Source organism: Chlamydotis macqueenii, chromosome 1 (assembly GCF_036417535.1).
Source record: "Chlamydotis macqueenii isolate bChlMac1 chromosome 1, bChlMac1.mat, whole genome shotgun sequence".
NCBI lineage: Eukaryota > Metazoa > Chordata > Aves > Otidiformes > Otididae > Chlamydotis > Chlamydotis macqueenii.
The window spans coordinates 134,076,355-134,100,285 of NC_141556.1; the positions used below are offsets into that span (position 1 = coordinate 134,076,355).

General features: G+C 42.8%; 1 protein-coding gene across 2 annotated transcripts; it reads right to left on the minus strand.

Moving 5' to 3' along the window:
- Positions 1 to 609: 609 nt before the first annotated feature.
- Positions 610 to 23,521, minus strand: GRPR (gastrin releasing peptide receptor). 2 transcript variants are annotated; one of them, XM_086740297.1, is made up of 5 exons: positions 22,949 to 23,521; positions 5,255 to 5,606; positions 4,402 to 4,415; positions 3,813 to 3,870; positions 610 to 1,639 (listed from the first exon to the last, which is right to left on the minus strand). In XM_086740297.1, the coding sequence occupies exons 1-5, from the start codon at positions 23,365 to 23,367 to the stop codon at positions 1,247 to 1,249; spliced, it is 1,236 nt and encodes a 411-aa protein (XP_086596423.1). In that variant the 5' UTR covers positions 23,368 to 23,521; the 3' UTR covers positions 610 to 1,246. The 2 variants fall into 2 exon arrangements, with proteins under 2 accessions (XP_086596423.1, XP_010122916.1); XM_010124614.2 differs by lacking the exons at positions 3,813 to 3,870; positions 4,402 to 4,415.
- Between the last annotated feature and the right edge of the window lie 410 nt (positions 23,522 to 23,931).

Genomic DNA, 23,931 nt, shown 5'->3' on the forward strand with positions numbered 1-23,931 from the left:
ACTAGCTTTCATTTTTCTTTTGCCATGGTAAGGAAAAGGGTCATCATCAAAGATAATGAGGCCCATTAAAAACTCAATATTCTGCTACAGTGATTGGTTTATGGCCTCATTTCACAGCAGCTTTCTTTATCAGGTGTGTGGCTTCTTTGCCTGTTCTATAGCCCACGCACTTCAAGAGTTGTTATCTGCAGGACACTGTGCTCCTGTTTCCAGAAAAGCTGATACCTGACGCAGGAACTGCTCTGGAGTAAACATTACAGAAGACCTGAGTCTCCAATCTGTTAGCCAGTTTTGGCACTCTGTTTCCACAGGTTTCTGTGAAGATAGAAGGAAAAAACCCATGGATTGGAGACAGGACCTTGCATTGCTTTTACTGAAAAATTAGGATGTTTTACAATGCACTACTGCATGAAAAATAGCTGTGTTTCCTTTTCTGTTAATTGCCTGCCCTTAGCCAAACACAGTTCAAACATTGTGGTACCTCTTAGGTGATGAAACATTCACTATCTCACACCTTGAAGGCAGGAAGAGAAAAACAGTAATGCATGGAAAATGTCCTGCTGTCTCCTCCACAACATGGCAAAACCTCACACATTTGAATACTGTAAACATATTCCAACTCACATTTATTCACGTTACTGCTTTCACATTGACGTCGTGCAAGATACTGCTCATTTCAGATGGGGCCACTGACATGCCCCAGTAAACTCTTGGTATCTTTTATACCATGAATTAATACTGTACTCAGAACATTAATAAATACTTGAAAAGTCTGTAAATAACCTACATTGAACTCCTTTGTAAAAGTATTTACCTTATTTAAATGGATTTATTTTGGTGACAAAATATATTATACTGTGAACTGCTGGATGTCACTGTTCTGATAAATTTTGTGCAAGTCTGCCCGAGTTCGGGATTGAGTAGAAAGTGATGAAGAACCTGTAGAGCCAAACAAAGTTTGATCTTAAGATGCTCACTTTGCTCTCATTAAAAGCAGCATGTCTTGAAGCAACGCAGCACTTCCCGGTGGGCTGGTGCTCAACGACCTACTGATCTGGCAACGCCTCAGTCCAGGATGAAATGTAGGATGCTTCAAGCTCCTCTGAGTTCTCTGAGCACATCAGACTTCCCCACATGCACACGTGGATGTGTGTATGTGTGTGTGTGCACGCTATTCACCATCCCCACAGAGCAAAACCAAGCAGTTGTGCTAGGTACGTGATGTGGTGGTCCCTGACTGTGCCCTTTAGACATAGCCTTCGTGGCAGAGGTGGTTGCCATTGATAAGGCTGAAGGTGGCCAGGGAATGGTTGGTGCTTTTGAGGGAGGTCATTCGTGTGGTGCTCCTGGCCATGCTCTGGGACCGGATAAGGAGGCGAGCTCTGCAGCAGAACAGCTGGTTGTTGAACTGTTTCCGAAAGCTCTTACTGAGCAAGTAGAGAGCAAATGGGTTGACACAAGAGTTAGTGAAAGCCAGGATCCGAGCACAGATGCTGGCAATGAAATGCAGCACTGAGGTGTCCACCTCTGAGTAGTGGTAGGACCGGTATAAATAGATGATGTGAGTGGGAAGCCAGCAGAAGGCAAAGAGGCACACAAAGACGAGTACTGTCCTGGCCAGGCGCTTGCGGGATTCAATCTGGAAGAAGAAAGAGAAATGTGGATTAGCAGCTATTCCTAGCTGAAACCAGTAGCTAACTATTGTTCCCGGTGCTGCAGCTTTGGGGCTAGCAAGTGGCAGGCAGCAGGGTCAAAGCAGGGCAATCTGGACTGCAAGTAAACACAGAGTCAAGAACCCTCCTTGTCTGTCCTCAATCCTCTTTCCCTAAAAAGAAATAATTCTGAAAATCTATTATGTAAGGAAGTAGTCTTTCCTTTCTTGTTTAGGGATAAAACTCTAATGGCTTTCACTTCGTAAAATCCCAGCTGAGGCAACAAAAGTGCAGACACCTGCATTAATTATCCCCATATAAAACATATGTTCTTATGTAATTTATACATATTAACATTATTATTACTATTATTATTATTAATTATGGGATAGAGGTCTGGGATATTTCACAGAGCCCAGAGGCAGGACTCTCTGCCTTGGGGCCATGTGGTATATGTACACAAAGGCGCTGCCAACAGCTTATGGCCCTTAGAGACCAAGTGTAGCACTCAGAGGCTGAAGGAGCTGGAGAAACCGAGAGGGGAAACTCTGTACTTGGAGAAACACTGAGGCAGCGGTGAGGTGGACCCTTCAGCTGAAGGAGCTGGGGCCACGAGTAGAAGGCAGATGTAGGTGGTGAATAGGTGGATGACCACCTCTCTCAGCATAATTTGAGCTTTGCAAGGGAAAGGTGCTTTTACAATGTCAGCCAGCACACAGTATAACCTTCACACAGACTAGCCACACTTTTGTTTTACTTAGGTGTACGAGCTTGGAGTCAGCCCAAAGGTATTGCTCAACCAAGGGTAGCTGAGGTAAACCCTACCTTGCCTTTTGTCCAGCAGTGCTGCACACTAAGATAACAACAACACTGAAAAACACATCTTTCTTCCTATCCAAGACAAGAGTTGTGATGGAGGTCACCCGAAAGGAGAGGACAGAGAAAGTTGCTCAGAAAGACCTGCTGAAATACACTGCTCCCTGGGAGAGTTTGCACAGCAGGACTTTGCAGGCACGGAAAGAGTGTAACACCACTGACTTTTCAGGGCTTTGTAATGTTCTCATCTCTGGTAAGCCCTGCACCTCTGCCCAGGCACTCCTAGAGAATATGTTGCAGCCCACTGTATTTGAGTGGGACCTGAATGGCCTGAAACTGCCCCTATCCCCAGCCCTGCTGCCATTGTTCCTGCCCTGGTGCAGCAACAATGCCTGGCCAGGCGCATGGGACGCTTCCGTTCCGAGCTGCACAGGTACATCAGAAACTCAGCAGCTCACAGAGGCTGATCTTTCCTCAGGACAGCTGCAAGCAGAGAGTAGGCAGGAGAGACCTGACAAGCCCATTTTGAGTTTATTTTGTGCCCCTTTAATGGCACTGACGGAAAATCAGCCATTGAGCTTAGGAAGGACTGACACGTACCAGATGATAATGTCTCCAGAGAATGGGCTGAAAATTAAATCCTTTGAGAAAGGGCTCTCCTTGGCTAAACCATATATTCTTTTAAAATGTATCCTTAATTTGATATAGGGCTATTGGGGCCACATCTGCGCTATAAAGAAAGGAAGCAACGCAATAAAGAAATCGATACCAGTTATCTCAGATGGAGACCTATAGCTCCTGAATTCTCTGCAGGACGGGAATGATGGACTGATGGTGCTAGGCTGCAGCCTGGCCTTTTGCTTTCTTTAGAGCTCTCTCCCCAAAAGCGATGGGGGAAAGGGCTGCTTTTACTACTCACTTCATTGTCACTAATCAAAACAGTCATTGAATCAGCAGAAAAATGGCTGGCCAGGAAGAAAGATTTACACACATTCGGAAGGGGAAAAGGATAAAGATTTCAGGGGTCACACATCATTTAACGGGCAGAAAACACAGCTTTCCAGCCCTACTGTTTCACTTCAGTACCTGAAGGCTACATGAGATGATTGTGTTAGGTCAGCCTACAGTGGAGATGTCAGCTGGGTGCAAATTATAGGGACATTTGCTCAGCTGAAGAATGGCTTGTGTCAGTTTAGCTTAGGTCGAAGCACACTTCAGTTGAAAGGAAGAGGTAAGGTAAATAAGGTAAATACATCAAGGTAAATAAGTTGTTTAAAAACAAGTTACCCTGCTCTTGCTTTCTTACTGGGACAACCTAAGGCTTAGATGCATTCATGTTTAAGCACTGATCTGAAATACCCAGTTGCTCATGTGGGATTTTGATGTCCCTGTGGAGATGACTCTCTCCAGTTGCTTGCAACAGGAGCAGTCAAGAGGACACAGTCTCCAGTTGAAAGGCTGGAGTTAGCTTGGCCAAATCCTGGCTAAATCCCTCACTTCATTCAGTACTGTCACATTTTCAGACACACATTTTCAACCACAGCATGAAACTCACTTGAAGTACACGATCTCAACTGAACCAGCCCAACTGTAAGCTCCGCAGTGGGACAGTGTGCAGAGTTTTATAAAAACTCCGACGCATGAGTGACAGTAACAGAAGCCATTCTGCTTTCAAGGGCACAAAGGGAAGGTTAAAAGACTGCATTATTTGTAGTAAATAACCCACTTATATAAACTAAAGACTGACTTAAGGTGAAACCTGAGGCTACTAGCTATTGGACCAGAAGAATATTGACCAGTTTGGCTTGTTAGAGGGCAAATAGCAAGTGGGCAGGTTGTTCTGTCCAACACCACTCCCCTCCAGAGGCCCTCGAAAAAGAGACATTTTTCAGAAGGACAATTATAGTGACCAAAGGGTTTAAGGGAAGAAGACTGGGCTCTCCTCTTCTCCTGAGATTTCGCACTGCAAAGATCACACCATCCACAAGGCACGTAACTTCAGTGCACTTGTGAGGACCCCATACTGTCCTCCTGCTTTGTCCTCCCTCCTGCAGACCCTGCACCCACCGCTGTTCTCCTCTGGTCTGCAGTCCCGCAGCTCCTCTCTAGCCTGTACTGGTTTCTCAACATGGCACAGCACCAGCAGATGAGAGACGGAGCCGTGGTGAGCACAGGAGGCATCACCGCTCTCACAGAGCAGCTGTGCACCTCCCTCCCTGACTGACCAGTGCTCCTGGCCCTGGGGGGCCCTCACCGAAGGGGCTTCCCCCACCTCCGCTCCCCCATTGCTGTGTCCCGTTTGCTTTTCAGTCTGGTGGACTGAATTATAGAGCCAGAATTTCCCTCTGTGTGAAGAGGGACTGCTTTGCGGAGCAAGGCTTTATCTCTCTGACAAAGCAACTTTAGGACGTTTTGATTTTCTGCTGTGTCATCCTTCAGCTTCAATCTCCAAACACATGCCCAGCTCTGCCTCTTTCCCTGCATCCCAGTCAATACCTTCCCTGGCTTTGGCATGGGTGTCCTGCTGTGTTTGCCATGGTAACTATCCTGCCAAAGTCTCTGAACTTAGAAACAGGAGAAGATGCTTTAACCATTTAGTGGAGTGCCATGGCTTGTTTCAACCATTTAAATTCTTTTAGCCCACTTAATCTATTAATTTTGATAGATTTAATGCTAATTTTAGCACAACAGATGCAGTTTGTCCCGGTGTAAATTTCCCTAGATGTGCACTTTTTACTCCCAGATTCAAGGGCAATGTGGATTTTTGAAGAAAGTCAAGTCTCTACCTGTTTTTTCACATGCACGTTTCCTTCCACGGGGAGGTTGTAAGCGCTCCGGATCAAATTCTTAGCAATGAAATAATAATATACTGAAATGACGGACAGGGGAATGATATAAAAGATCAGAAATGATGCCATTGAGTGAATTTTGGGATGCAGCCCATCAGAATGCGGGTAAGGAGCACAGCTGATGAAGGTTTTATTAGTCCCTTTGTCATGGAAAGGGTGCAGATCTGAAAACACTGCTTCAGGGATGGCAAGCAACATGGATACAATCCAGATTATAGCAGCTCTCACACAAATCTTCATCAGTGCATGGGATGCTTGGATCTCCATTGGCCTTACTATAGCTTTATACCTAAAAAATAAAAAAGAAATAAATAATTTGTTGACCTCAAACCTCAGGCATTGTATTCTTGCTTGTCCGTTCCATTTAAGAAAAAAAACCCAAGCAAAATCCTTCTTTACGCAAGACTGTGAATTTTTTTCTAATGTTTTAAATTTTGATATTTTCAATAGATTTCTCATTTTAAACTAGAGCCACTGTCATGGGTCCATTCAGTTTCATGTGTATTGATTCTGAATTCATTTAATTTGTAATCGATCCAACAAAGCACAGTGCTGCCTGACATTAATATGTACGTGTCCCAACAGCATTGAGATAGGAAGTGCAATCATAGACTTCAAAAGCATATGGCACTTTACACCCCTTCACAGTATAGTGTTGAAGGAAACTGGATGGAGGTTTTGCCACACATTTCTTTTTGAGCTCTGAGCATGCTGGCCTCCTGCAAACCAAATCTTATGTTTTCACCAACTGCAAAGAGTATGTTGCCTGTTTCAATTGCTGTTTGGTGGTGTAGCTGGCAATTAAGAGCAGTTCGTAACTCAGTGCACCCAGGCTAAGTAGTCAGAGCTGCTAGCTGACTTTCTTGAAGAAAGAAAATATTATTGCTTGCTATGCTAGATACTTAGAAGACTTTTTTGATTTGTAATTTTGTCTTTCATGATTTCAGCATTTCAGGAAATTCTACTTTAGAATCCAAGAAAACGAAAGAAGCAAACTTATTTGGCCCTGATGTGTGTAATGAGAGGACTGGAAAACAGAAGAGCTTCGTATCTGCTGGAGCCCTGCTCCGGCAGGAGTGTACACTCCAAGTAAATCACATTTCACATATGTGTTTAAGGAAAACAGTAGAAGAAAAAAAAGTTAATTAGAAAGGAATATCTACAGATTTCATAAGTTATTATTTAGGGTCATTATCATAACAATTATAATCTGTTGGATTTTTTTTTCCCAGAATCTACCTCACACTGCCCAGAGCCCATTTCATCCCTTGGCCACTGTCAGCTCTCTGGGGACTGACTGATGGGTCATAGGCTGTCCCAGCTGACTTTTGGCATGGCATCCCCCATTCCCACATGAGTGCTCCAGAGTCCATTTCTAATTTCCTCACAGGATCCTGGCTCCTTCAGCCAGCTGAATTGGACACTGGAGCTGGGGCAGAGGTAGCAAGAATAACACCTTGCCAGAGACCAAGGAGCATGCCACAGGGTCCATCAGCCTGGCAGCCCAAACCAGGGACCTTCATGTATATGACTGATTCTCTATGTACTATAGCCTGTGTTACCCTAAAGCTCAGCATTTCAGAGAGGACTGTCTGTTCTGCACTGGTTTAAGTGGGTAATTGCCTTATTTGCAGGATAAGCACACATTCAACTTCTACTTATAAGCAATACCCTGTTCAGTATGCCTACCCTTTCCTTCTATGTATGTGTATATGTGTGTATGTGTGTACATCTGTGTGTGTGTATTTTATATACATACACATAAATATATGTATGCATATATTTATACATATGCATGTATATACATGTATACATAAGTATATACATACTTACATTTACATTTATTTATATTTATTTTTGTAAAGACTGTATCTGGACATCTCATCTGTCGCAGATATTTCTTCATACCATCCCACAAGTGTCTTGTGTAGGTGACTTTTCCTTTAATGGACTGCAAACACTTTGTTTATTAGTCTTCTGTTTAACCACTTATTCTCAAAGCTCTCTGGCTCCCCTTTATTTCAGCTACAGAGCTGCAGCAGCCAGACACAATATTTTTCAGGCTTGCTTAGCACCTCTTTAACTTGCACTCTGAAGCTGGGGATTAAGTGGTGTCACACTACAAAGCACAATCTTCCAGTGCAAGATCATCATCTCAGGTGAAGAAAATCACAGCACTTAAACAATATGATGTTATGACTATTGCAGTAATAAAAGGCAAAAGCTAGGCAGATTACTAAAACAATGTAGCTGAAATAGCTCGAAGTATAGTGTGATTTACCAGTTATAGATTATTGACAGAAACACTAGCTAACTGAATATCATCAGTGAATCCTAAGGAAGATAAATGCAAATGGAAAATGATTACATATCAAGGTATTCATAAATTTAGTTAATTCAAACGTATTTCTCCAGGGGCTGATTGTATGCTTATCAACATAACATGTTAAATAATTATTTCAGGGATTTTCTTATATAATATAGCCAGCCGAAAGAATATTTTCTAGCACTGACGTCCAGTAACATGAATGGGTTGATGAATACAGAGAGATATTCTGGTTTATTTTTAGTAACATTCATAGAGTAAGAAGAGTCAGAAAATGATGCAATTTCAAGTTATTAGTACATTTTAATTAGAGATGGCATTTCCAAACAGCATAATTTTGAAAGAACATAATTAGAAATGGCTAGGAATGCTGGCACTGATTATCAAGCATTTAGTTTATTTTAAAACCTCCTACAGCAGATATAAAAGAAGATCTGAGAGAGGTTTTGCTTGCAAGGTGTTCAGGGTAGACCCAAAGCATGAGGTTGAAAGCACAAAAAGGTAAAACAGAAAAAAAACAAGCTAGAAAATAGGTTTTGAAATACAAGTTTTCCCGCTCTGCCTGTCAGATCAGTTGTGATCAGCTTCACAGCAGCTAATCTAGTCATGAACACTCCCAGTTTGCTAGGGTAGGCCACCCCTTTGGGACATGAGTGACATCCAGTCCATGCCGTCTGTGTCTCCAGCAAGCATCTTTTAACTCTTTCTGTTCATGTTATAGCACTCATTTTGTCTTCTGTGAAAAGCACGGTCCGAGAGTAGAAAGCTACGGTGGGAACAGCCACCCAAGGGCCGACTGAAGCTGAGTGAACTGAATCCAGTTCCCTGTGTCTGCCTGAGGCCTTGGAAGTACCGTGCATCTTATCTACTACAGCTGCCCAAGTGCAGGGCACCTGCCTAGGCATCTGCTGTAGTCAGTGGAGAGAAAGAGGAGACTCTGGGGCTGAGTCCTCTAGGCCAGAAATACGTACCTGAGAGGAGGAGGGCAGTAAGTCCTCTGGCGTTGCCCCTCTTTCTGCTTTCTGCAGACAGAAGCCACACAATAAGGCAACTAGTTTCATAGCTAATTTCAGATGGCTAAACTTCGGCATCAGTCTGAGGTACGCAACTTTCCCATACTTAACATTCAGCATTTGAATAATCCAGCCCACTTTGAAGAGGACATGGATGAACACGCCATGGACCTAGGTGGCCAGCCGAGTGAGCCCTCATGCAAAGGTCTTAAAACAGCATTATTTTCAACCCATGCAGTAACATGGGCTCTGAGAGTACATGCCACATTGTGTGCTCAACTTCTCTGCAGTAGAGCCAGACATGGCCCTGGACCTTTGCTTGCTCTCACATTTAGTCTCTCTAATTATTGTTTGATAGTGCTTTTTTTTAGCTGCTCCTTTCCCAACCTGCTTTTAAAGAGATTTTAAAAAAATATTAAAAACCAGAGGTATGATTCATGCCCTACAACAAAGGCTAAAACTTGAAAAGAAAAATATGCCTTCTGAAGATTCAGTTGAATAAAAAAATGATACAGTCAAGAACTTCTGTCAACTCCAATCTCTCTCCAGTTGTCAAACGGCCAAGGTGAAAATGACTGGGTTGCCAATCTGATAGGAAATATGAAAGAGAGCTGACCTTTCCTACTGTTCAGTCTTTGAACTTCTCTGTTCCCCCTGTGCTTGTGAAGCAGCAACCTGCCTCGTGCACAGCAGCTGCCAATGACCTTCTGGCCTGCATGGATGCGTATCTCGCAGTCTTGTTCAAAGAAGCCACACAAAGAAATTACATATGGGGTTATCTTAAGTGCAATTAATATAATCACTGTTCATGAGGCACTATGAGGATTCATGCCACAGGGTAATCCTCCCCTCCACCAGCTACCGTGACTCTGGAGCCGTCCCTCTTCTCCCAGCTAGTCTCCAAGCCTCCAAGATGAGTCTTGTGAATGTGTTGCCTCAACACGGAATGCCAAAATTCGATAACATATAATGGATGATCATTCCTTAACCAAATCCTCAAAATTCATTTGGGCTTGATAGGACCCCACAGAGTGTGAGCCTCTCCATTGAGTCTTGGAAAGTGTCTTATACATGTCTCTTAGGATCTCTATTGTGCTCACTGAATAATTGTTTCTCACAGGTGAACCTACTGAAATGACCATAAGCTGCTGAAATGTGACACAAACAAGGTTTTTCTGTGGTAAATTCTTTACCCACCAAGGTTAATGTGCCAGAGAAACTGGAAAATGGTGTCATTATCCTTGTGTTAATAATAATAATGTTAACAATAACACCACCTAATGTACTCTAAAACTTTGACTATGCAAACATTGGTTAATACCATACACTTAGCCCCAAAGCCACAACTTCAAATATAAACACATAAGTAGCTTTATCATGAAAAAGACAGTTACAGATACACTCTCTAAAGACACAGATCAAAATAAGGCCCCAAATGGATGTCAAAGTTTCCTAGATACAGTTTCTCTGCTGGTGCAAAATATTTTAGCCACCTTTGTGCTCTTCAGCTGAGCCAAGAAAATACACACCAGCTGAAGTATAAACAGGCTTTGCCTTCAAAGTCATATTGCCTATACATTCCTAAGCATAGAGATATGAAGGGTTGCAATTTTGCTCTCACACTGGGGAAGAAAGGACCTTATCCTTAAGGCAGCAACTTCAGTGCATCTCTCATGCTTTTTTCCTGCCACCTTCATTCACTTAATTGTACCTGCGACAACAGCTACAAAAAATAAATTAAAACAACTAAAGCACGTGAGGAAAATCAGATGTTTCCCTGGGATTTTAAATCAATTTATCTCCATGTGCCTCACTGTCTGGCTTTTTTTTTTTTTTTTTAATGGAGGTAACTTTATGCTATGCGAGGAAGCTGGTGCTGTAAGCAGCCCGAGCTTGCTTTCCTGTTTTATGTTTGCTTTGTATTAATGCCTTTCCCCTATCTCTTACGTCAGCAATTAAAACTAGTATAGATGGCCCATACAACAGCCCTCATTGCATATATTGTAGACTTGGGCTGAAAAAAAATAAGAGACAGGCTTTTTTTTTTTTTTTAAGCTGGAAGATATCACCTTCTGCAGTATCTTTACAAGTGGTATGACAGTAGGTCTTAATTTCAGTCAAAATAATTTGTGTCCTCTGTAATAACAGTACCTTTGTGGCCGTGAGCTGAGGGTCATATAGTACAACATACCAGTGTGTGACTGCAGCTGCTGCCAGTGGCGATGGGAAAGAAACATCCCTTCCTCATGGCAGAGAAGACATCTGGTCACACAGGTAGGTGGCTGTCTGAGATGTTCCTGAGGACCAAATACGACAGCAAGAATTGTATAGCATCTATGTACTGGCCACTACATCCCTCTCATCTACTGAATTTGACTTGAAAAGGGACACTAAGTTCCTTTCATAATTCTTTCTTCCTTACTTTTTCAGCAGTAGGTGTGTAGTAAGAGAAAATGGCTGGAAGGGGCTCTGCCACAGAGTACTGCCCTTTCTTATCACTGCCCTTCCTTATCACACACCTATCTTCCTGCAGCTGAACCTCATGTTTGCAAGAAATATAAGAAAAGAAAAAAATCCTCCCCATCCTTCCTACAGGGGAATAGGACACTGCCCCTCCAAAATGAATTTTCAGGAGTACTTATGTTTCAAGGAAGGTTTTCTCCAAATAGTATCATCCATTACTGCGTCCTACGCTGTTTACATAAAAAGATCCTGGGCCCCACTCCTGAATTTGTATAATGGTTAATAAAACTGAAGCATATTAAAATCTATTCAAACAAAATTTCAAGAAGCTTGCCTGCCCTTGCTTCATTATGAACCCCACTGTTTAGTCTGCATTGGGCTGGTGGAAAGATTTGCCATATTGCCACTTTCTGTTTTTTCTCTCAAGTAAGAAGCTCTATTTTGAGATGTTGGGACAATGCAAACGTCAAATTTGAAGAAACAAGAATTAGTTGGAATGGACTGATGTCTTACAAAAATAGTCATGTAAATTGCTGTGAAGTGAAAATGCTGAGTTCTTCCCAGCTCTAGAAAATGAGATCCTGATATTGCCATCACTTCTCACTGTAACGGTGAAAGAACTGTCTCTCAGTCAGCACGTCCCCATATTTCTTCTGTTCCCACCTGTAAGCAAAACAGGGAGAAAAGATGTGCTATTCACAGTTCCTCTGATCCCCAATCATCTGTTCCCATCTGTAAGGTTAATGCACGCACATTGATCTGGTCTTGGCCCTTGAATAGACTGAACAAAAACCTTCTCATTAAAATTTTGTAATTATGTTCTATTGGCATCATATTATTGTTTTGCCCACATATCACGAAGGACTTGCTCAATTATCATGCAAAAAAGCCTCAAGCAACAGAGAAAAAGTTGATGCTACACAAAGACTGCATAAATGAAGCACATGGAGCCTTGTTGAGTGTGAAGCTCCACTTGGAAAGCAAAGAAAAAGTATTACTAAATATCTGAAGAAATTTAGAAGAAATGCAATGCCTTAAACTTTCTTTGTTGTTTCAACTATACATGTTATGAATATTTATAGCTCTGAAGACAAATAATTCAATAAATTCACAAAATTGCTAGACTGTCTAACTCATCAACGCACTCCAACAATCTATTCTGGATCTATCTGCCTTCTGCATACTTAGTTAAGATTATAATTATTATGCATGATTCTTGGCTGAACATCTGTTATTAAAATCTTTACTTTAGTAAATTGCATAAGGGCACAAAGACATCTCTAATGGGCAATTCTTAGGTATATTGGCAGGTACTGCCTACATTCTTTCTTTTTTTATTAATTAACATTTAAATGGAAAGAAAAAGGATGCATTGATGGAAGTGGCATAGTTCTCACTTTTTGAAGAGTATGTTCAAATTTCAGTCTGTATACCTGCATTCTGCTACATTACCCTGGAATCTGGACGAATGGGAATTTCAGTCCAGGAATGACTAATGTCAAAATTGAGACAGAGGAGTGTTTTAGAGACCACTGAACCGCACTATTTATTTGGGAAGGAGAGCTTAAGTAACCATTTGATAGCGACTGTGCTATTGCTAATCAAGACCATCCAGAGCATAAAATGTTTCAGAAATTAACTATACATATGGAAAACAATGGATGTAAAGGTTGCTGCAGGAAACAGCGGGTATCCCAAGGATGATGCTTTCCTTATTAAAAAGATGCACTTTATGCCCAGGATATTTATTCCCTGTAGATATATTCAGCCAAGTCTCTGAACAAAAACTCTGATCCCAAGTCAAAGATTTCAATGGAGCCAGCCTCACAGTTTGTTGCAGTCCTTGCAATTGGATGTGAGATCTGCTCTCTGATGGAGGGCTGGGATCCACTCATTTAAAAACATCCTTTGGCTTCAAAACCAATGAGTTCCCACACACAGCCAATGCCCCAGCTTCTCCGCACCAGCTATCTCTGCACACATTTCTACATGCTCAGTGCCAAGTACAGGCAGAGGGACGTGCCTGTGCTCATGCTCATGTCCTGGTGGAGCAGCTTGCCAGTGCTGGGTTTGCAATGCACTGTGTGTCGGGAGCTGGGCTGGGCGCGATGAAGCTGGCCCCTGGGACACCAGGCATGCGAAGGAGCAAGCCCTGGTGATACTTTCCAACCAAGGCTTTGCTGTCTTGGCCCAAGTCTCCAGGCTTGGCATGGGACTGTGGGCTTGGTGCACCTGCAGACTGAACTCTTGCCAGGGCAGATAAAGCTGGGGTCTCAGACATGGACCCCTCATCTCACTAGAGAATCAATCCTATTTCTGCTGAAAGCACCACCTTTGGTGCATGAAACCAGCATTGCTGGGTAAACTAAACACGTGATGTAATTGTTGGATATCTCACAGACTCAGTTGTATAAATTCATTGGAGTTTCTAAAAATCACAGTTTCTCAACCCAAATAGTCCTGCCTGCCATATGCAATAAATCAATACTGTGCCTTGTTCTGACAGACAAAGAAGAGTCCATCATTGACGTAAAAATTAGCAGTCATGCTGCTTAAGCTATAGCAGCCATGGTGTGCTTATCTTACTTTTGTGGAAAGAAAAAAAAAGCTATATATATACACATATTGAACTTTAGAGAAGCAGATTTCCTAAAGTTAAAAGCAGCTGTCAGATCAATTGACTGGGAACATAAATGTAAAGTGGGCAATGCTAATGATATATTAGTAGTTGAACCCATGTCTCTCCCACCTTGCCCTGAAAAAAACTGTGCAGGGCAAAAAGCTGCCCTGAATAAGAGAAAATGAGGAGTCACACTAAAATCTCAAAGAAGTAATTAAAAAAATCAATATACAACAGATGGGAAAGAAAAGCAAAAGTAAATGACAGTAAATATTGGAGTCTGAAAATGTCGGTGACTGATAAGGGAAGCTGGAGGACCAACAAAATATCAAAGGTCACTGTGTAACAGACAAACACGCATTTTTAAATACATCAGGAACAAAAACAATCAGTAAGTCAAGCATACACATGGTGAAGATATGAACAATGATGAGACAAGGTGAAAAGCAATGACTAGATATTTGTCTTTAAGACCAAATGTGGAGGAGATCTCTATACCACGTGTGCCATGCTAGATGTGGCAGAAAACGTGTCAGCTGTATTAAAGAAGATATGAGCCAACATCTGCTAACACAAAACACTCTCACATCAGCAGGTCTGATTAATTTACACCTAGAAATATTAAAAGAACCAGCTGGGGAACAACTGGTGTTAATTTTTTTTTACAAATCTTGAAAAAGTGGAGAAATTCTCAAGAAGTGGCTCCAAAGTTGTGAAGTTCAGAAAGCTGGAAGGTGTGACTGAGAAAACTGCAAGTACTTGGGTTGCCCAAGGTCAGTTGTAGATAGAATAATGGAGAGGTTAATCCTACTGACAGATGATAATTAGTAGGTCTGTCTTGTTTAAGGTACGGCAGATTTAGTTGGTTTTTTTTTTTTTTTCAATTGTGTCAAAATATTGTAGGTAATGTAAAAAGGGTGTGGGCCATGCTGGCATGCAAGGGAGGGATAACTTGCATGGGCACATTGGCATGGGGGACCATGCATGTGGATATGCACATGCTCGTGCCAAGGCACACGTAATCCTTCCTCCCCTGTCCGTGTCCATGCAATCCCAGCCCCTGTCCCATGAGACAAGGGTTAAAATTAGCAGTCCTGATCTGGGAGGTGCAGTTGGGCTAGATGTGAACCCAAAACCCCATGACCTCCCCAGTAGGTCCTCAAACACGCCTGTAAAAAGGTAGCAGTGTGTGGAGCCATTTCTATTGGATCCTAGGAACCTCTTCTATCTGCAGTGTTATTTATTGTGTATATCAGCTGCCTTGAGCAGGCTATAAAACCTTTGCTGGGAAAGTGTGCAGATGACACAGTGGCTGACTAGACTGTAAAAATATTGTAGAGTCATTGGGATAAAAGGCCATAGTCTTGCAGAAGCCATTTTAACTGAGCCAGGTGTAAAATAGTATATCTAGGACCCAAGTGAGCATATGATGCCAAAAAATTTGGGATCTTTGAAGGAAAGAGGAGATCAAGAGAAAAAATTAGTGTGTTTCTTCTGCACCTGACAAACTGAGATATCGTGTGCCATTCTCACTGTGTCATGGCTTTAGTGTACTCAGTACCTGAGGTAGTATAAAGTTAAGTAAGTCAGCTATCTGATGCTTAAGTCCTTTCTGTGGCTTCAGTAAACACAGATGTCATAAGAAACCATCACAACCATATGAACTTTCAGCTGCATGTTTGGGCTGAACAATCTAATACTATCCTTGACTACTCTTATCGTAGAATCACAGCATGGTTTGGATCAAATGGGATTTGTAAAGATCGTAGAATCATAGAATGGTTTGGGTTAGAAGGGACCTTCAAAGGTCATCTAGTCCAACCCCCCTGCAAGGAGCAGGGACATCTCCAACCAGACCAGGTTGCTCAGAACCCTGTCCAACCTGGCGTTGAATGTTTCCAAGGATAAGGCATCTGCTACCTCTCTGGGCAACCTGTGCCAATGTTTCACCACTCATATCGTAAAAGGTTTCTTCCTTATTTCCAATCTAAACCTACCCTCTTTCAGTTTAAAATTGTTGCCCCTTTTCCTGTCACTATAGGCCTTCATAAAATGTCTCTTTCTTTTATATATATATATATATAAAGGTCACAATAAGGTCTCCTTGAAGCCTTCATTTCTCCAGGTTGAACAACTCCAACTCTCTCAGCTTGTCAGTTGTGCTACTAGTTAGATTACTATGCAGCGGTTAGAGGTCAGACAAATTTCAATTCGAAATATGACATAATTTCTAAGCAGTAAAGATAACAGGATACTGGAGACACATGAGAGGGACAGGGTGATATGTGCACCTTTAGTCTGAATACTCAGAAAGTTGCCTTAGTGTCCCTGAAATACCTCTTTTAATCCAAATCCGGTGCAGCAGCCTCCATGCACAGGTGCAGGCAAGAAATGCTGCTGAACTGGATGCCTAGTGCAGTTGCTGCTAGTCCAGCATCTGCATCTCTGGTTCTTCCAGCTCATTCAACCATTTATATCTAAATCTCATGCTTCAGGGCTATCTGCAGGTATGAAGAAACGGTTTGTCCTCTCAGGGTGTTATGGCCCTTTTTTCTCTCGTGCCTTTCCACAGAGCTGCAGAAACTGGCTGTAGCAGGAGGGCAGGCGAGGACAATGCTGCTGTCTTTGACCCTCCACAGTCTTCTACACATGGGTTAAACTGATCACTACCCTGGCATCAAGAGGAGAATTTCCTGCAAGGAACTCCATCTTTCTGCTTTTCTCTACAACACAGCAATTGGCTTGATGCTTTTTGGTGCCTCAGCACTGTGAGGGGGCCAGGCACCATCCTCGGTTTCTGCCCTAGGGCACTGGTTGGTCTTCTGGATGCCGAAATCCCCCGCTGCACTTGAGGTCCTACGCAGTAGGCAGTGTGGGGAAAAATGAAAGAGCCCGCTGCGAACAGGAGCTCACACAGGATCTCATGGCCCCTAGTGTCTTACGCGGTATGAGGTGAAGTGGGCACGTGGGTGCAGAACTGGTGAGAAACAAGGCGAGGGGACTTGGCAGGGCTAGCGCTGGAGTCTCTTTTCAAAAAAAAAGGAAATCAGATTATTGCAAGGGCTGTCTGCGAGCAAAGCAGCTATTGTTTTTTTTCACTGCATATATGGAACAGGCTGTGCCTGCTTCTTCTTCTTCAGCTCAGCTCCCTTCTACTCTTTTTGGCCAGGCAGTTGTCCACATCTGAATACCAACACCTGAGCCGATGGGACCACTGTGGGCTTGCTACAGCAATACTGGCATCCTACCCCACCGCATCCAATCTGGCATACAGCTGGCAAATTCTCCGTGGCCAGTCGCTTTCCTTATTAAAGGCGTGTACAGCACCTCGTACTGTGAGACCATGACAACTGATTGGGGTTTTTAGGTTTTTACTGAAATGTAAACAATAGGTAATCCAACTTTTCTTCCTTTTGATTGCTTAAATATTGACAGTCTCCAGCACATTAGCACTGACTCTAACCTCGGATTTGCGCAGCAGTCCCAGTGATATAAATAGGTGCTCTAATGCTCCTGGTTATAGAAGTGTATCTATTGTGTTTTGGCCATCTGCTCCAGCTAATAAAGATATTCAGAAAGTCTGTGCTGTTTTATCTGTTTCTCTCAGCGTAGATTGATGCAGGGGCTGAGCTAAACCCAATGGTGTTAGGAGTGTTTATATTGTATTGACACAGTGGCCAACAACACAGGATCTGAGACTGTGCATGGGCTGAGAGAGATACGTGTATCTCTCTGCATGTACCTTGTGCCATCAGCACAGAAAGAGCAGTGGCATGGACACCATGCCAGCGGTGAGGGTCAAGGAGGGGCTGCCCGGTGCCTCAGTGGGAAGGAGGGCTTTGGGCTGGGATCTGAAGCCTCTCCATTTTTCTTCCCTGGCTTGGAAGGACTGATGTTCTGGTTGAGATCATGTCAGTGTATCCAAAACGTACATGTGTGAGTTTCATTCTGCCAACTCACATCAGACAGATTAGGGGCTGTCTTGGTATTTCAGAGTGGCTTTTTCCGCCACCCTTTTGAAACCTTCCTGAGGCTGTGCAGTAAATTATAGCACAAGTAAACTGCCCCAAAACAGTGCCTTAGTGACCTGAAGGGATTTCATGAATGCTGTGACTAGACTGCTCAGAATAAATTCATAACCACTACAGACCTGACACTTTACAACTGGTGGTGTTAAAAAAATAGGTATCACTCTGTAAATCAGCTCAGTGGAAATCCAGTTTGGCTTTCCATAGCTTTATTTTAGGGTGGCACACTTCCCTTAATGCTCTTGTGGAGATATAATCCACTGATTGTAAAATAAAACAAATGAACTGATATGTAGATATTACTCCTCCTTTGGTACTGTATATAATATTACTAGTAGGGGCTGAACACCTCTGAATCACAGAAGAGATGAGTCTACTAAACAAAGATTTTTCACATTTAAAATATCTAGAAATTCTAGATTTGCTTCTTTCCTTCCACCACTGTTTGGTTTTTTTTGGGAGAGAGGATTGTCTGAAGTTTTTTATTTCTTAGATAAACAAACTGCCATATAAGTTCAGAGGAACATCAGAAGTTGTGGCTGTGAACTGCTCCAATGGACCCAGCGCAGCTGGAAGCACGGCAGCATCCCTGCATCCATCTTTGCATCCAGGCACTGAGATCAACATTTCCAAAGCTAATGTCTTCATTTCAGGTCTCAGAGCTCCCACGCAACTGCAATTCCTGCTGTCTGCAGCTGGTCTTACCAAGGTAAGCCACCTAACCTCACCTGTAATGTCACCCCATGTGTCTCACTATGCCATCACTCCCTTCCACCAACAGGCCAGAAGGCAGCTCCAGGTGGCAGGCATTGCTGCAGTTTTCCAGCACTAAAATCCAGATAATCCAAGGTGCTTAAAGTAAAGATGCTGCTTGAGAACCCCAGTTACACTTTACACTTACTCTGCTGTGTGCTTGTAAAAACAGCATTACTTCAGGAAGGTTTCACCACGTGAGCACCAGGGCATTTCAATTTTTTACAATCTCAGCAAAACAGTGGAGAAGTATGATCAGTGCTTGACAGGTTGGGTAATTCAAATGCAAATGTGTAAACCTTGTCACTCATGGGAGAAACAGTCAATTTAAATAAAGACATCTCCCATGACAAGGGCAATTAAATGGGCTGCTTTTCCTCTTACTGTGCAAAGATTTTCCTTAATTTCCTGTCACTTGCTGAGCCAGCCTTGGCTTTTCTGCCTGGGCTAGTGGCCCAGGTGTGGCTGCTCTCACAGGCAACTCTATACTCCTTCCCTTTGCACTGAGGAGGAGGAGGGCTGGCCGATGGGCCAACTCAAACTCCCTCTTTTCAGGGACGAGCTGAGCAGCAGCTGAAGAAATTTGCTGCCTTCGAATGAGCAGAGCAACAGGGCAGACAGATGTCTGTCCCCCACCAACCTCATTTACAATCCTTCTAAAACACACATACACACGCATCGACTGCTTGTTTCCTTGCTCTTGTATACTCAGCTCTGGTGCCTTATCGCTCGGGGAGGGTGGCTGTAAGCACACCATAGGCCTTAACCCTCTCCTGGTTGCTCTGCAATTTTGCCAAGCTCTCAGGAAAACAGGTCTCGCCCACAGCACCCACTGCAGCTAGAGAGATGCAAGCTCCCTGCAGCCAGCGGAGTAGTCCTAATATTGTTAACTCTCCTCCTGCTGCAGGAGAAGCCAAAATCAGCAGTTTGTCCCTCTGTTTCTACTTGAGAAAAGTTTGCACGTGGGCAGCCAATCCTCTGGACAACCACTGGGTCTTGGTGGGTCAAACCACTGAGCAGCTTTAGGTACTCTGTGGTGGAGGCTGGCACTTAGCTGAGCGTTTGCAGTCACCAGCAGATGACAGATTCACTATTATTAACCCTGCCTAACACATGGGCAAGTGGAAAGGGAAAGAATAAAAGTGTGCCTCAGGAAGGTATGCCCTTACGCCCATGATGTGGGCTGTGCAAAAGTCAGTCAAAACCGGACCCCTTGTTTTCAGAAGGTGATCCAAAGCAACCAAGATGATTTGTGCAATTGTTGTAACACGTAGCATATATCTCTTGCATACTGTATCTACCCATCACACCTACCCATTGCCTTTCCTCTTGTGCTTCGATGGTGACCTCTTTGGAAATGACCCTGTTGTATCACTCTCCAATGCTTTTCTTCACACAGCAGATTTCTGATCCCAGAGATGCCAGGTCTCTCTCTAGGTATCACCGCAATACCTTCAGTAATGCTGGCAGTCGTTCCCATTTGCTTATGTTAATGGCAGAAGACTGAAACTGAGGGGTTTTTATTATTATTTTTTGTAGAAGACGAATTATAGACAACAGGTCTGCAGTGCACTGACAAGGCTCCCTTTCCTTGGAGACAGTGGCATGCAATGCTATTCACAGCAGATGGTTTGTGTTTTTCTCTCACATGGTCCATGGCTTTGATTCATGAGAACAAGGACGTTCACATGCCTCATGTGAGCATCTCAGGTAGGGCTCACGTCACTGAACACAAGCAATCTCAAATATGAGCATTTAACCCACGCTAAACAAGGGCAAGGAAGCAAGACTTCCTCTATACCCGAAGAAGGAGATAAGTATCCTAATATGGTGATTTATCCTGTCTTCTCTGGAGGTGCCTCTTTCCACAGATTAGCAGACACCTTGCTGGCTAACCTGTCGTGGCTCCTCACCTCAGACAGCAAAAGCCAAGTGAGATGAGCCATGCCTCAGCAGTCTTACCTGCTGGACTCCTGAGTTCTTGTGTTACCCTAGTCTCACCACCATGCCCCTGTCTTCTGCAGGTGTTTCTCTGCAGGGCTGAGCTGCTGTTCATCCTACATGCAATGCCACATTGGACCTTGGAAGTGGTTGTCTATGAAACTACCCCAGATGCCAGGCTCAGCATCTTCCTGCCCCAGGGGCCACAGCAGGATATTGGGCTGTTGGTCCCTCTGCAGACCCAGACAGGCATCACCATGCTGGTCACAGTCAGCTGGTGTCTTGGAAGTTTTCCCTGTACATTTTATTTTCCTAATGATTCTGACATGATTAATAATGGGCCCTAGAGTTTAGGGTGGCAGTTTCAAGAAAATACATATAGACTCATGGGCCATGCGCTGACAAAATATAGAGCGTATTATTTTGTAACAAAATTATCCCAGCACTGCTGTTAATATACCAAAACAGAAACTTCAGTAAATGTAATATATAAGGGCCACTTGTGGTTCAATGCACAGTATTTAAGATTCATGGATCTAATAAAGGTAAAAGTTTTTTTTTTTATTATCTTCTGCTACAAGGGACAACAGATGCATTAGAAGAGGGTAAAATGATCCCTTGGGAATGAAAACATAAAGTCTTCTCCCACATGCATGCCTGTCTCCCTTATAGCCAAGTGGCATTGAAAAGTGTAGTGAAGTTTGATTACCAGCACAGCACAGTGGTTAACAGGATCCAGTTGAGAATTTGAAGTCACCAAAACTCAAGCTTGCTGCAGCTGCTGTTTTCTGTTCTGTTTGCCCACTTCAGGTAAAAAACACTATTGATGTGCTGCTCAGTAAAAGCATTTGCAATGTTTACTTTATGTGGCATGTGATCAGATAGCAACAAATCTCTCTGACATGATCTTTATGATGCATTTTTCTTTTCCTGACACTCCTTAAAACAACTTGCATGACAGCTTTGGAAAGATGAGTTTCCTGGATAAATACTTACTATTTTCCTAACATTTTTTTTTTTTTCAGAGCAGGAAAGTGGAGCGTCCAGCCACCACATGAAACTCAGGAGTGAAAGTGTAGGTGGTCCTTTACTAGAAGATTTGTGCACTTTTCCTATTTTCCCAACTCTTTTAGAGCAAATTGCTTGAAGACTTTTGTCTACACATAGGCCTGTTTGTCATCTGGTATTGGGGCAGACAGTGCTATTTTTATGTGTACACCAATACAGAGGAGTTAATAAACATATTGACCGTTCTGTCTCTGAAACACTATGGAGTCATCTGCTTTCACGGAGACCAAATACTAAAATATGTGAATGAACTACCTTGAAAACTGAACAAAAATAGTATGATGTTTTAAAATAGGAGGAGGAGAGACACAGAGTGACATGAAAGGGACTACCTAAAGCAAACCTAATTTCACGTCTTTGTGACCAAGAAGTACAATCCCCGGGTCTTTTTTGAGCAAAACAAAACTGAAATAATTTTTCTTATCAGACATGTTAGTACTTCTGTGAGATTTTAGAACTTGATCATGGTGACTGTTCCTTAATCTCTTTCTGAAGCATCCAAATTAGAAACAAAATTCCTGGCTTCTCTGATGTACATAGGAGTTTCTACAAAATCCAACAGTCTAGTAAATACTTACAACCTTTTCAGAAAGTTAGGCTTCATCCTTCCAAATAACATTAAAGTTAAAATGTCTTCTAATTTAAATCTGAATGCTCTGAGACAGTTTTCCAAAGCCTCACAGAAATCTAAGATAGAGCTGGCTTATTAGAAGCATATCATTTGTTAAAGTCAAATTTGTTTTCACATATTCTAAGATAGCATAGCTCTCATATGTTATTTTTACCAAACATTATTGGAAGACAAAGTTTCCGAACCAACACAACAGATCAGTTTTGACTGGATAAGGGGCAAACAATTTAATCAAGGGAAATATGCTGGCTACAGCAAAATGAGATACCTGGCTTCAGGCATCTTCATTGGAATATTTGGAACATATTTAATGAAATATTGCCTTACCTATGTGATTAGCCTTAAGGAAGCAAGCCAGTAGAAGTAACTGATTCTAACTGCACTTTAAAATGCTGCTCCAGTGCCTTTGCACTTCATGAAGTATGGATCAATTATCTTTTTGGCAAACATGAACATGCTATATTTTAACAGAGTTTTTTTTCATTAATGGTATGTTCTCTCTCTGGTCTTTAGCTTGATCTGCTTTCGTGTTTTTCTTTTAATTAAGCTGGACTATTAACTAAGCCGCACAAACATTTAGTTTAGCCTAGAAAAAGTATCCTGTGTTCAGTCTGTCTCCTCCTCCCCAAGTTGAGTGCTCATAACCATTAGAAATTAACCAAAGTTCTTCTTTTTCCCTCATTAGGTTAAACATATACTTGCTACCTGAAAATATGCATTCATAACTGTGCATTTTATGGAGTCGTAAACACGCAGACTTCTTTTCAAGGCTACAGCAGCCAGCTTACCTGTCAGCCGAAAGAGCAGTGAGAGTAAAGACTGACACCCCTACAGAAGTGAGCTGTATGAAGGGGATAAGTTTGCATCCAGTTCTGCCGAACAGCCACTCGTCAGCAAGGTACCTGCTGGCATCCACAGGCACGCAAGTCACTAAAAGCAGCAGGTCTCCCAGAGCCAAACTGGAGATGAACAAATTAGGGACGTTTCTCATGGATTTCACAGTACAGAAGATCTTAATCAAAGTTATATTGCCAATAAGGCCTATCAAAATGATGATCCCATAGATGGTGGGGATGGCATAGAGGAACGCTGGGTAGAACCAGTCGTCAGCGAGGAGGGAGACGTTTGCACTCTGGTTGACAGAGATGTTGTAGAGAATGAAGTTATCTGTTTCTAGGTCAAGCAGAAGGCACTCTCCAGATGCCATTGTCCTACTTTGCTCTTCTCAGAAGACAGTTTTCTTCTTTGAAAATCCTCCAATAAATTGCTTCCTTTAATTTTGCTTCTGCTTGCTGTCTTTAAACAGTCAGAAGAGTTTAAAAGTCATTTCCACCTTGTGACACATCTTGATGACTAACAAACCAAAAAGCAACTGCAGCTTGCTCAACAAGTACCGTTTCCGTAAGGTGAAAGGAGAACATCTTTCAGCATAGCTTGAACCCTGAAACTTGCCTTTTCCTCCTTGACTTGTCTTGCTGTTAGGTATTCCTGAGCTCTGGAAGGCCATTTATCAAATTCAAAGACCAGTATGTGGGAGGCATTTTCAAAATCCAGGCTTGCTAAATTCCCAGCTTCAGGTCTGCGGAGCAGAACCGAGTCCGAACCGAGGGGATTACAAAAAGCAAGAACTTTCGGTAGGTGCTGTCGCGCTGCATTGCCAATCTCTCCCGGCTTTCAGCCCTGCGCTCGCCAGCTGAATTTAAAGTCAGGAAAAAGCGGGGCTCCGCTGACGGCTCGGATCCTATAGGCAGGATCTTCTGGACGTCAATTC